The following is a 12960-nucleotide window of genomic DNA, read 5'->3' as shown; positions in this document are numbered from 1 at the left end:
ATGGCTGAGTCTCGTCTCTGCTCCGCATCTTTTTTTTTTCTGGGGGCCTCTCGATGTCCCCGCCCCTGCCATATGAGAGCAGACGGCTGCAACGCACTTTTAGCTATGCGTGATCCGAAAAAAAAAATGTAAAAGGAAAGGGAGGGAGGGGGGGGGGCACAACATCAAGGATCTGAGGTATGCCGCTGTGGTATTCTTGCTCTACGCAGCACGTTACGTGTGCGGCCCAGAGACCCATGCGTCGACGTCGCTTGGTGTTGCAACCCTGAGGTGAGAATTACGGACTCCTCCGATGGACAGTGCGCGTCCTCTCTTTTGGCCTTCCATGTCTTCGCAGTTTTTCGCTTTTCTGTTGTTCAGAGGGCTGCATGCGGCTGCGGCGTCCGTCTTTGTATTTTTAGTCTGCAGCAGTGCGGATGGGTCTGGAAACCTCTTGGGTACCGCTTTCTGTGTGCGAGCTAGGCCTTGTGGTGATGCCGCCTGGTGAAAAATCGAGGTGCCCTTCTTCACGGTTGTGTGTCTCCCAGAGGAACTGGGTTCTGTGGGTTGAACGGATTCCCGTATGCAGCACCGCACACATTTGGTGCCCGTCCGCACTCTCACTTACGCTTCTGGTCCTCTACCCCTCCCCACGCGTGAATGAGTCCATCATCGCACAAGAGAGAGCTCGCGGGGCGGCATAAGGGCAAGAGTCCCCCCGTGATACGACAGCAAACTTTGCGCCCTCACTAGTTGGGCGCCTCGTGAGTGTCATGCGCAAGATGGGGCCATGGCCTCCATGGTGCGTCACTTTCACCTACGGCTCCCCTTTGCGTGGACACGTCTCAGCGTGTACGGCCACCCGCAAATCGTTGTTCATTCGCTTTTTGTGTTACATGCACTCGCCTGCTGCACAGCACGTAACCCTCCCCCCGCCTCCCTCCCGTCAAGCTTCTCCCTATCGATTCACAGAAGAATCAACAATCTCGTGGACATGTTGTGTGTGGGTGTGTGTCGCGGTCCTCTTCTGTTGGTCTGCGTACCTCTCGGATGCAGCACGTGCTGCGGATGCTCACTCCCGCTTTCGCTCTTGCGTCTCACGCAGCGCTGCCTTCCTTGCTGTGTTGCTTGCCTATTCTCCGGTTGAGACTGCGTAAGCCTTTCCTCTCTCTTTCTCTGTGTTTGTGTGTGGGACGACGTGTGCGCGTGCGTTCCCGCGGTGTGGCCCCTCTCCGCTCCCGTGTACCTCCGCTCTCGCGCTTTGTGAAGTTTGTGAGGTGCTCGTGTTGCTTGGTGCTGGTGGGCCTTCTTTACCTTGGCGTTTTCCCTCTCTCTATCGACGCTGTTCGGTGTTCGCCCTGTTGTAGCGCACTTCTTGTAGTGAACTGGGGGAGGGGGGGGGGCTTGTGCTTAGAACGTGCTCTTGTGCGTGCGTGTGACGGACGTGCTCGTGGGATTCCCTTTGGCTCGCGGCCACGCGCACTAGAGAAGAGCAACAAGTGATCTTCATCGACGTACTGTCCCCCCACTTCTCCATCTCCGCAGCTGCACTTTGGAGCTTGTGTATGAGCGCTTGTCCTTTGCAGAGTCCGAAGGAGGGTTTCTGTGTTGTTTTCCGGCAGCAACAGGAATCACACAAGAGCATCGATTCGCATCTGCACTGACCGGGCATAACTCGGTCGCGCTAGAGTCATGCCCCCATAACTCCTCTACCCACGTCATTGTCCCTGGCTGCCCGCTTCGACCTCGTGACGCGTCTCTTTTGCATCTGTAAAACCACAGGAAGGCCAACGTCTATACGGACGGTCTTCGTTCTCTTCGTCCAGTTCGGCGGAGCCCCGCTAGTGCAGCTCCTCACGCACGCATCGTCACCTCCTCCGCCCTCTCGTTTTATGGGTTATTCCACCACGGACAGCACCACGTACTCTGTAGACCGAGGCGTCGACACATCCCTCTTCCACCCCCCTCTCTGCCGCGGCGGATGCCGTTGCCACTGTGTTTAGGGCTCACCTCCCCGGAACATGCAAAGTGTCCTCGTCTTGCTTGCCTCTTGCTTCTCTCTCTTCGCTCGTGTGTGACCGCTGTGGCTTCCTCTCGCTCTCCATCATCTTCTCCCGTTTCTGAATCTCCCCTCTCACGTCCTTCTCCGTACTAGTCCGCTCTCCATCTGTCGTGATGCTGCGCCGCACACTATACACTCTCACCCGCCCTCGCAACTTGGCCGCTGCGTCGCGGGACAAGGCGCACTTCGACGTGTGTGTCATCGGCGGTGGCCCTGCCGGGATTGCGGCAGCACTGCGGGCGGCCGATTATAACAAGCGCGTCTGCATCGTTGAGAAGGCGCGGCTTGGAGGCAATGACTTGTGGGACGGCGCACTGCAGTCGAAGACCATGTGGGAGTGCTCGTCTATCATGGCCAAGATGCGCGGCGATGCAGCCATGCGCCTCTACGGCGAGAGCCTCGATCGCTACCTCGAGATCGACGAGGTCAAGATGCGGCAGTCAATGGAACAAGTGAGCCGCATCCGCGAGGAGCAGATCCAGGCAGCACTCAACGCCTCGCCGAACGTAGAACTCGTGTTTGGCAGGGCGACCTTTAGCAGCAATCACGAGATCCAGTGCCATAACAAGCGGACGAAGGAGTTCCGAAGCATCACGGCGGACTATTTCATCGTCGCCACCGGGTCGAAGCCACGGAAGCACCCTTTCGTGGCAACGGACGGGCGGTTGGTCATGACCTCTGACCACGTCATGCGAGCCCCGCTGCCGAAGAGCTTGGTGATCGTGGGCGCTGGCGTGATTGGCTGCGAGCTTGCCAGCATCATCGGCCGCCTCGGCAAAACGAAAGTCTCCATCATCGACAAAGCGCCGCACATCCTGCCGCGGGAGGACCCCGACATTGTTCGCGTGATCGAGGGCGGTATGGATCGCGCCGGGATCGTTGTCCACCACAACTCCGACCTCTATGATATGCAGCCGTGGGAGGAGACGGAGGAGGAGGCGAAGGCGCGGCACCCGGCCGACCCCGCGCCGCAGTCTGGCGTGCAGTACACTGTAATGGATCGAACCACGCGGAAACTGACAACGTTCCAGGTGGAGCGTGCCCTCATCTCGATCGGCCGCGTGCCGGACTACTCCCGCCTCGGTATCGAGAACACCACTCTCAAGACGCGTGGCAGCCAGCTGCACGTGAACGAGTTTGGCCAGTGCGTTGACACGCCACACATCTTCGCCGTCGGCGACGCCGCTACGCACATGCAGCTCGTCAGCATGGGCGAGGCCCAGGCGAAGCTCGCCGTGGACTATATCTACGGCACGGAGCCAAAGGTAGTGCCGAACTTGATGGAGACCATGTCCAGCGTTGCCTTCTTGACCCGCGCCGTCGCCTCCGTCGGGTACAACGAGTCGCAATGCCAGGAGAAGGGCATTGCCTACATTGCTGCGCGGTACAGCTACGAGGTCGTCAGCCGCGCGGTGGCTGCTGCCAACACGAAGGGCTTCGTGAAAATCATCTGTGCCGACGACCCGGAGCGGCGCATCCTCGGCGTGCGGGCGTTGGGCATGAACGCGAGCACACTCGTAGATATTGGTGCACTGGCCATTCAAAACGGCCAGAGCGTGTTCGACCTCGCGGGTCGCCTGACTGCGTATCCAGCCGTCTCGCAGGCCTTCCAGGAGTGTCTGCGGTCCATCCTAGACCTCCCAGCACAGCTAAATGCAGATCCGGCGCGCGGCGTTAAGCTGACGAAGTGGACGCCATCTGACATGAACAGGGGGGTGGCTTACAAGGGAAAGACGGCGGCGTCGGACTAGAGCGGTCCCAGGCAAAGAGGCTGGGCGAGTCACTAGCGCAGCGCTGTGGGGCATCACCCGCTTGGGCGGAGGCTACCAGCAGTGCGACCCGCCACACAGACAGCGGTGTTCCTTCCGGGGAACGCAACCCCGGCACCTTCTTTGGTCGGTGAACAGGCTACCTTGAGTGCCAGTGGAGCGGAGACTAGCCGGCGTAAGGTATAGGTGTTGCTGGTGAGAGGTAAATGCGGGCGCAAGGGCTGTGCACGCCGTAACACGTCTCTTGCGGTCCTCCTCTCCTCAGTCGCGCCGCTCTATACGGCAGGTCAGATTGTGTGCGCGTCGAAGTCGGTCCAGAGCCGCCCGCCGCGCCTCAGCTCGGCTTCTGTCGTTGTTTTGAAATCGAGAGTGGCCACCTCTGCCTGTGTGCCCTTGGATGGGCAGAGGAAGAGGAGGCGTCTGTTGTGTGTGTGCGTGTGTATATCGCGCGGCCCTTATTCGCCACTCCACCCCCTCTTCGCTGAATGAATCAGAACGAAACGCACGACGACGACACGTGCATGCGGAGTTTGCCGGCTGTATCTCAACTCTCTCTTTATGTAGGTACGCAGACGCGTCGCAGAAGACTCTGTCAAGGTTGTCGACGTCTTCATGCGAGAGCTGCGGCGTGCGAGCACTCGGTGCGCGTAGTGTAGCGATTCAAGGAGGTGCCCTCCCCCTCCCCCACCGGCACACCGTTTGAGTCGCTGAACTGCGCTTGTGCTCTTCTCTTACACCTCTTCTTCGCCCCTCCTTTTGGTTGCATACACGCCACTCGTGGTCGACAGAGCACACAGCAGCCGTGCATGGATGCACAAGCACACGTGTCCACGCCTGACGGACACCGCGCTCGAGCAAGCCTAATCGTTTCACCAGCAGCTCCTCATGCCTTGCGCTCTCCCTCTGATGTAGTTGGACTTCCACTGATGCACGAACGCTCACGTCCAGCCTTCGTAGCGTCATCTCCTCCTCTCTCCTCGCCCTTCCTCATGGGCGCGATCATTTCTCTTTCGGTGTCTCTGTGCACCCCGATGGCGAGAGGACACACACCTCTCAGCGCGTGGTGTCTCAGGGTTCTGTACACCCCCCTCCCCCACCCCTCCCTCGTCGCTCTGTGAGGGGAGGTCAAGCAGCCTCCCTCTATAACGCTGCCAAATGCCGCACCACTTCCTGTAGTGACAAGGCCAAGCACCTACGACGTCGAGGGAAGGTAAGATCTTTTTATCGCTGCTGCTGCTGTCGGCGGTCAGGTTGTGGGTGGCGTTGCATCGGACCACATCTGCGGCCGTGAACACGCTTGCAGTGTCCGTATGATGAGGCAAAGTGTCAAGACCACTCGAGCGCATCTCACGCAAGCCTCGCACTGCCTCCTAGTTAGGGAGCCTGCGTGCCACCCCGAGGGATGCAGTACGGCGCCACCTGCGAAGCAGGGAGTGGGTAGGTAGCGTTCGCGTCAGATGCCATGCTCTCCAATGACCGAGTCCGCGCATTTCTGTACCGCGTGTGTCTACCACGGCACTGCAGCACGCGATGGGGCCTGGTGACAGGGCTGCCCATAGCGTGGAGGCGACCGCATGCGCTCGGTGGCAGAGAATGGGCAGGTCGAGGCGAAAACGTCTCGAGGGACCTCAAAAGCCTCGCCAGCACTCTTGTAGAACTGACCGCACTTTTTTCCCCCGCTCTCCGTCTCAGCCCACGCACACCGTTGGTGCCACCGTTGCTCTCGGTCCCTCTCTGCCTTTCTTCACCAAGCAACTCGCCGCGGTGGGGAGAGAGCCAGAGCCGGCCAATTCGTCTTTGATCCTTACCTGGTACCAGTTACCAGCCTCGTCTTGTCCGCCTCGCTGCACCTCCCCCGCCGTCGCGTCATCCTTATCTTTTTCTCCTCTCTCAAGAGTGAAGATGTTGTTCCGCTCTTCTGTTCCGCGTAATGTGCCGTTCCCTGTGCTCCGCAGCGCTGGGGCCTTTCCTCGGGTGGACCTCTGCATCATTGGAGGCGGCCCCGGCGGCATCGCAGCTGCCATGCGCGCCATCGGCTATGGCAAATCGGTCTGTATCGTCGAGGCCGGCCGTGTCGGTGGCGCGGACTTATGGGGCGGGACTGTGCCGTCTAAAATGATGTATGAGATCGCCCACTTCGCGGCCTCCCTGACGGACCCGGAGTTTGTGCGGGACTTGGTGAGGTCGGATCAGATGCAGAGTATTGTCGACAGCATCCCCAGCGAGCGCATCACGCAGCTGCTGCAGAAGACGTGTGCGGAGAAGGAACGCGAGTATCGCGCATTCTTGGAGGCATCTGGGGTGCAGCTGATTGAAGGTAAGGCAACATTTGCCAATCCGAACGAAATCGACATCCACACGGAGGGCACGGGCGAGTATCGCTCTCTTCAAGCCGACAACATTGTCATCGCGACCGGTGCAATCCCGCGCAGCCACGCCTTTGCCAAGTGCGACCACAAGCACATCCTGAACTCCACTGACGTCTTTCAGCTGCCGATACCGGCGAGTATGGTGGTGATCGGCGCCGGGGCGATGGGGTGCGAGGTGGCGTCGATGTTCGCCAAGCTGGGGCGCACCAAAGTCCGCTTGGTCGACAAGGCCTCACGTATTCTTCCGAAAGAGGACGAGGACGTCGCGTCGTATGTACAGAGCCACCTCATCCGTCGTGGCGTCGTCATTCACCAGAGCTGCCGACTTTTCGACCTGGAGGCTGGCGAGGAGGACTGCCGGTACTCTTTGCGCGACATCTTCAGCGGAGACATCGAGACCTACCACGCCGAGCGCGTCATGGTGGCGGTGGGACGCAAGCCCAACCTTGAGGCACTGGGTCTGGAGAACACGAAGATGCGGGTCGAGAACGGGCAGCTCGACTGCGACGAGTACGGCCGCTGCAAACCGTACAAGCACATCTACTGCATCGGAGACGCTACAGGGAGGCAGAAGACGGTAAACGTTGCCCAAACGGCAGGTCAGGCAGTTGTGGACACCATGTTTGGCTGCTCCCCCAAACTGAGTGTGGGCAACAATGCACTCGCGAACATTGCGACCGACATGTTCCTGGAGGATGAGGTGGCAAGCATCGGCCTAAGCGAGAAGCAGTGTCGTGCGAGGGGCATTGGCTACATTGTGGCGAGGCTCGAGTACAAGCACCTCACCCGCTCCATCGTGATGGGCGCGAAGGACGGGTTTGTGAAGATGATCGTGACAAATGACCGCGAAAAGCGCGTGTTGGGTGTGCGTGCCGTGGGGCCGCATGCCGGCTCCGTCGTGGAGGTGGCCTCTTTGCCGATCCTCAAAAACGAGTCCGTGTACGCGATGCTCAAGCACAACCCCGCCTACCCGTCGCTGGTGTCAGGGGTGATAGAGTGCGCGGCGATGCTGGTCGGTCGCGGTGCGCGGTGCTCAAACGTGGTGGAGGGCATCTCCATAAAGAGCTGGACCCCTGCCGACAAGGCGTAACGCTGCATGCAGCAAGGGTAAGCGTGATCGCTCTGTGTGTCCTCTGCCTTTTGGCAACAGAGCTCTTTGTGCAATGCAGGCCCCCCCTCCGTGTGCGGCGGCGCGCCTCCTGAAATCACGGGAGGGAGTTGACGGCGCGCGGCAAGGGGGGTGCAATGATGCGGAGGGGAGACCAGCGCCTGCTGTGACACAGGCCATCGCATGCCACTCCTTGCGTGGCGGTTCTGTCAGAGCGGATTACGTATGGCTGCCTTCTCCTCTCTTTGTGTCGCATCTCGTGGGACGTTGTCGGATGCGGGCTCATATTTCGTTTACGGGTGCTCTGTGAAGCAGGATGGAGGCGGAGGAGGGTCGAGGCTTGTGCACGGGCGGCGAACGGACACCATGCCGAATTTTCCGCCGACGCACAAGCTCCGCCACAACTTTGCTCCTCTGTCTCGCACATACACACATACACATACACACGCATATATATATATAGAAGGACAAACAAATGATGTACGTTGCCGTGGCACTTTTCTGCCCACGTCGCTGCGGAGAGGAGGAAGATGCCAAGAAGTCGGTGCGACTTGACATGCGTCCCTTCCTGCTCCCCCCTTTCCCTTCCCTTGCGCACTCTTCTGCTGACGGTCATTAACACCCTCTGCTTCACCGCATTGTTTCTGCCCGGCTGCCTCACCATGCTGCACTCTGCCGTCAACGCTGCATGCGCACTCACCCGGTGCACGCATCGGTCCCCGTCACCCTTGTTGAGTGGGTGGCAATCACCTAATTCTCATTTTTTATCGCTTGGTAAGGTGCTGGTGGCGATTTGCGAGTTTTCGCACTCGTGCACGTGCAACATTGAGCAGCCTATAGGCGCCATAATTCTCGTTGCCCTGTGAGACAATGGGTGGGCTTTCAAAGGTAGAGGTCATTATCAGCAAGCTGCTGCTGAGCCCGACCCACAACACGGCCGCGCCGAAACGAGATGCGAATAGCCCTCCCTCGTCCTTTGCAAGACAGTCGCGGCTGCAGGCCTTCCAGGCAGAAACGGCAGCTGCAGCCGCGGCTGCGGCACCCAAGGCAGATTCGACCAATCGCACCGGTCACACTCGAGGCCGCAGCAGTAGCGGCATCTCCGACCCGCGGGAGTTCGCGACGGGGGAGATGACGGAGGAGGAGGTGGTGTACCTCGTGATGGAGTCGCGAAAGTTGTTCATGTCGCAGCCGATGCTGATTGAGATCGGGGCCCCGGTGAACGTGTGCGGCGATGTGCACGGACAATATCATGACCTGCTGCGCCTGTTCGAGCTTGGCGGCTACCCGCCGGATAGTAACTACATCTTCCTCGGCGACTACGTTGACCGTGGTGAGCAGTCGCTAGAAACCGTTTGTCTGCTGCTCGCCTACAAGCTGAACTTCCCCGACAACTTTTTCCTTCTCCGTGGCAACCACGAGAGCAGCAGCATCAATCGAATCTATGGCTTCTTCGACGAGTGCAAGCGGCGCTACAGCGTCAAGCTCTGGAAGCTTTTCACTGACACCTTCAACTGCATGCCGGTAGCCGGTCTCATCGACGGACGCATTTTGTGCATGCACGGCGGCCTTAGCCCGGAGCTGCACAGCCTAGATCAAATCCGTTGCATCCTGCGGCCATCTGATGTGCCGGATAGCGGCCTCATCTGCGACCTGCTCTGGTCGGACCCCGCCGATGACCCGATCACCGGCTTTGGCGAGAACGACCGCGGCGTGTCATGGACCTTTGGCGAGAACGTGGTGGAGAACATCACTCAGGCGCTGGACCTGGACCTGATCTGCCGTGCGCACCAAGTCGCAGAAGAGGGCTACAAGTTCTTCGCGAAGCGAAGACTCCTGACCGTCTTCTCGGCCCCCAACTACTGTGGCGAGTTCAACAACTACGGGGCCTTCCTGTGCGTCGATGAAAACCTCATGTGCAGCGTGAAGCAGCTCGTGCCGCTCTTCGAGATGGACGACTTCGAGTGAGAAGGGAGAAGACTGGATCCAGGTGAGGGGGTGATCGAGTCGTGCCCTGTTGTTACGCAGTTTCTTGCGGTAGGCTATGCCTCTTCTCTTCCTGTGGTTAGGTGATGCAGGGGCCCATATGTGTGCACGTGGCCGTCGACTGCTTGCCCTAGTGCTGATTTTCCCAATGATGGGTGTCTTGCCAGGCACCGATGCGGATGGGCGCTCTCCTTTGGGGCGTACCCTCTGCCCCATAGACCGCACGACCTCTCGATGCGACGACGCCGTGACAGAGATGCACACGTGTCTCTCGGTTGGTGTGCTCTTTGTGCGGATCGTGTTTCACATTGTTCCCTTTTCTGTTGTGTTCTCGCTTGAACTCTGTACCATCCCCTCTCCCTCCGTGTGTGTTTGTGTGTGCGTGTGCTACTTGCGTGGTGGCCTTTCCCCATGTGCTGCATCTCTCGTGCACGTGTGTGTGTTGGTTGGCGTGTTTCTTGCTTTCTCTCTCTCTCTGATGCGTGCGCGTGTTTCGAGTGTGCCCTCACCCTCACTGCCTCTTCTCTGTTCTTGCAATCGAGCGTAATGTGACACACAGTCGCCCTGCGGCCTCTCTGGTGGGCTTCTCTTTTTCTTGGGGGGACGGTGAAGGCCGCTTCTGGCACGTGATGGGATGTGCGCTCTCTGCCTTAACGCCACGTTTGCCGGTGGGGCCACGACAAGCACATGTTTGACGCCGTTGGCGCAGCTTTTAGCAGACGTCGCCCTCCCCCCTTCCGGGGACGTGCTGTCCACCTTCTCCTAGCATAACCGCCAATATGCACACTCAGAGACACTGGCCGGCAGCTCAAGTCTTTCTCTTTCGGCTGAAAGACGCACGTCACGAATTTGAATGGCGTCGGCGTGTTCCTTGCCCCTTGTTTTTGCTGCTGCTGCTGCTGCTGCCCTCTCTGGCGGGGTGAAAAGGGGGCGGAGGAGGCACATAGGATCATCGCACGTGTGCCTCACTCTTGTGTCTCTCCCCTGTATGCATCTTTGCTCTCCCCCTCGTCGCTGCGCCATGTGTGTGGACAGGTGTTGCTGTCGTGCGTGCGTTTTTTCTGTGACGGACTGTCCATGGTGTTGTTGTTGTCGTGCGTTTTGCGTCTTGTTGTATGTCTGGACAGCGAAGGTTCACGTTGGGCCTCTCTGCTGTCTCTGTGGCCCTTGGTGGGAGTGTCCATTCTGACGCGCGCGGGATGCTTTTGGGTGGGCTGCACCTCTTTTTTATGGGTAGAGGGGGGGGCGCAGCTGTCTGTGTTGTGACTCGTCGCACGTTTGTCGTGTCCGGCGCTCACGCCTTCGTAGCGTTGTGTCATCGTTGCTCGCCTTCCACCACAAGTACTGAAAACGCATCTTCGCCTTTACCGGAAAGCAGAGTGCTATTGGCACCCGATCCGTGTGCGCGCAGGAAGGCACAGGGGTCTTGTTGCCTTGCTGTTGATGCGGTGACTTGATCTTCGCTGCGTAGCGTATCTGCGAACGTATCAGCTCTCCGGGTCTTGCTTTGCGTCTGCCCCTCTTGTGCATGGCACTTCGACCCCCTCACCCTCTTCGTCCTTTTTTGTGTTGTGCTCACTCCTGTGCGTATCTCTCTCGCTCTCTCTCGCTTATCGTAACTTTCATCACCGGCGTGGAGAAGCTGCGTGGCCGGGCACATGCAGACCCTTCAGGGGTGCAGAGAATACAGCTCCGGTGCTTGGCTGCTTTTCCTTGTCTTGGGCCTCCCTCTCCCTCCCCCTCCCTCACCCCTTCTCGCCAACAGCTTGAGCTTTCACGTCTCTGCAGACATCCTCACAGGACGTAGCTGTGCAAACGGACATAGTTGCGCTTCAGCAGACGTGCACTCACAATACAGCGTGTTTTCATATCCTGTCCACAACACACTCTCGCCCACGTCTCTCCGGCGACGAGACGTGCATCGTTCCTCCTTTGAGTGAGCAGAAGCAGTCTGCGGCAACAAGGGGCGCGTCCCGATACGGTGAAGCCACTGAAGCAGGCGTTCCCGGCTGATGTGCCCCCGGTTGCGCACTCCCCCGCGGGTACGCCGGGTGGCCACAGCCCTGTCCTCTCTTTTCATGGGGGCGAGGAGCACAATGACACGGCAAGGCGAAACGAGCCGGCTAGCTACACATCGCCGTCTTCTCTGCCGCCAGCTCCCTTGGCGGTCACACCCTACACAGGTGACTGGCCTTCGTCTGCTCTGTTTCTCGCCTCTTGCTTGATCGTGGCCGCGGCGGGGCTCGGCGGAAATGGGACTCGTGTGGCGCTGCAGGAATGCCTTGAGAAGAGCCTTTTCTTTCCAAAGTACAAGTATATCGGGCCAACAGTCTGGGCACCTTCTTGATGGGCTTCTCGGTGACCGTCCTCCCACCCGAGGCCGCGCTGCCCTTGACCTATCGCGCCCTCTGCGTCGGCTTTTGCGGCAGCTTTACGACGTGCAGCTCGTGGATTGTTAAGGCGATGGTTCAGGACACTGTCGCAGAGACCTTTGAGCACCTGTTCATTGGTAGTGCAATGCCCCTTGTGCTCTTCCTCTGGGGCCGTGACTGCGGGTGTGGCGTGCGGTGGTGCGGCGAGCATATCATTGGCTCTCCGTGTGAGACATGGCCATTGCACCGCTCGCTGCTTCGTGCCGTTGATGCCGTCTTTTTGGTCCTTGTGTTTCTTGCATCGATCCTAGCGCCGGTTCTTGTGCAGGTGTACATCAACACGGGCGGCATCCGTGCCATCTCCACCGACTCCGTTCGCATGGTGGTGCTCGCCCCTGCAGGTGCGGTCACCCGCTTTGTGCTCTCGGTCTACCTAAACAAGAAGGCCTGCGCCGCTCAATTCCCACTAGGCACGCTAGCAGCTAACCTTCTAGGTGTGCTGCTCGCCATCATCATGTACAACATGGAGGTCAACCACGTTTCCTGCGAGTGGTGCATCGCTGTCCAGCATGGCATCTGCGAGGCACTCTCCACCGTCTCCTCCGCCGCGAGTGAGCTGGTTAGTTTCTACGGCAGCGGGCGCATCCTGCTAGCGTACGTCTACGCACTGGCGTCAGTTGGTTGCGGTGCCCTCATTGCCGGCGTTGGACGGCCTCAGCTTTACCATCGCGCTGTGAGCTGAGCAACTCCGGCGAATGCTGCAAAAGTGAGAGAGCGCGATGCAGCGGCAGTGACGAGGCGCAGTGCGTCCCGTAGGTCGAGCTCCTTGCTGGACTTCCTGCCACTGCCTTCCGCCTTACACTGCCCTCACCCCCACCCCTTTGTATATGTAGACTTATATGTGCTGTGTTGCGATGTGCTGTGTGTATGTGGGGGGGGGGCGCCCTGCTGTCCGTTTCATACGGTTGTGCGTGTTGTATCACAGATAGGAAACAATGGTGCGAAGTAAAAGCAGATTTCATGTCGACAAGAGATGATGAGGCCCCCGCTGCAGCGAGTACCTTGCTCGTTTCATCAGCAGCGCAAACCCTTTGCAGCGCGACGCACATTGAAAAAGCAGAGCAGGTAACACGTCCAAGCCCTCTGGTGAGCTGACGCGTAAAAAATACTCGAATGCCATTCTTCTCCCTCCCCTTCTCTCCCGCCCGCCCACGTCACTTCACCGCTGCCCCCGCACTTGTACGCCCGCTGCAGGTGTATGTGTGTGTTCCTCACATCTCACGCATCTCCGTCGTTTCTTTTTTGTCGTTGTTGT

General features: G+C 59.1%; 4 protein-coding genes across 4 annotated transcripts; all 4 read left to right on the top strand.

Annotated features, from left to right (window-relative positions):
• Positions 1 to 2154: 2154 nt before the first annotated feature.
• Positions 2155 to 3792, top strand: LMXM_30_2650 (acetoin dehydrogenase e3 component-like protein; the record flags this gene model as incomplete). Its single annotated transcript, XM_003877734.1, has 1 exon — positions 2155 to 3792. One exon carries the CDS (start codon positions 2155 to 2157, stop codon positions 3790 to 3792), a length of 1638 nt encoding a protein of 545 aa, XP_003877783.1.
• A 1548-nt stretch (positions 3793 to 5340) lies between these two features.
• On the top strand, positions 5341 to 7269 carry LMXM_30_2640 (2-oxoglutarate dehydrogenase, e3 component,lipoamidedehydrogenase-like protein; the record flags this gene model as incomplete). Its single annotated transcript, XM_003877733.1, has 1 exon — positions 5341 to 7269. One exon carries the CDS (start codon positions 5341 to 5343, stop codon positions 7267 to 7269), a length of 1929 nt encoding a protein of 642 aa, XP_003877782.1.
• Positions 7270 to 8157: 888 nt separating this feature from the next.
• LMXM_30_2630 (serine/threonine protein phosphatase pp1(5.9),putative) lies at positions 8158 to 9255 on the top strand (the record flags this gene model as incomplete). The annotated part of the gene is made up of 1 exon (XM_003877732.1): positions 8158 to 9255. One exon carries the CDS (start codon positions 8158 to 8160, stop codon positions 9253 to 9255), a length of 1098 nt encoding a protein of 365 aa, XP_003877781.1.
• Positions 9256 to 11619: 2364 nt separating this feature from the next.
• Positions 11620 to 12387, top strand: LMXM_30_2620 (conserved hypothetical protein; the record flags this gene model as incomplete). Its single annotated transcript, XM_003877731.1, has 1 exon — positions 11620 to 12387. The coding sequence occupies one exon, from the start codon at positions 11620 to 11622 to the stop codon at positions 12385 to 12387; it is 768 nt and encodes a 255-aa protein (XP_003877780.1).
• Positions 12388 to 12960: the final 573 nt, after the last annotated feature.

This window comes from Leishmania mexicana, chromosome 30, assembly GCF_000234665.1.
Source record: "Leishmania mexicana MHOM/GT/2001/U1103 complete genome, chromosome 30".
NCBI classification, from domain to species: Eukaryota; Euglenozoa; class Kinetoplastea; order Trypanosomatida; family Trypanosomatidae; genus Leishmania; species Leishmania mexicana.
The sequence above is the reverse complement of the archived record's forward strand: the minus strand, read 5'-3'. Positions and strand labels throughout refer to the sequence as shown.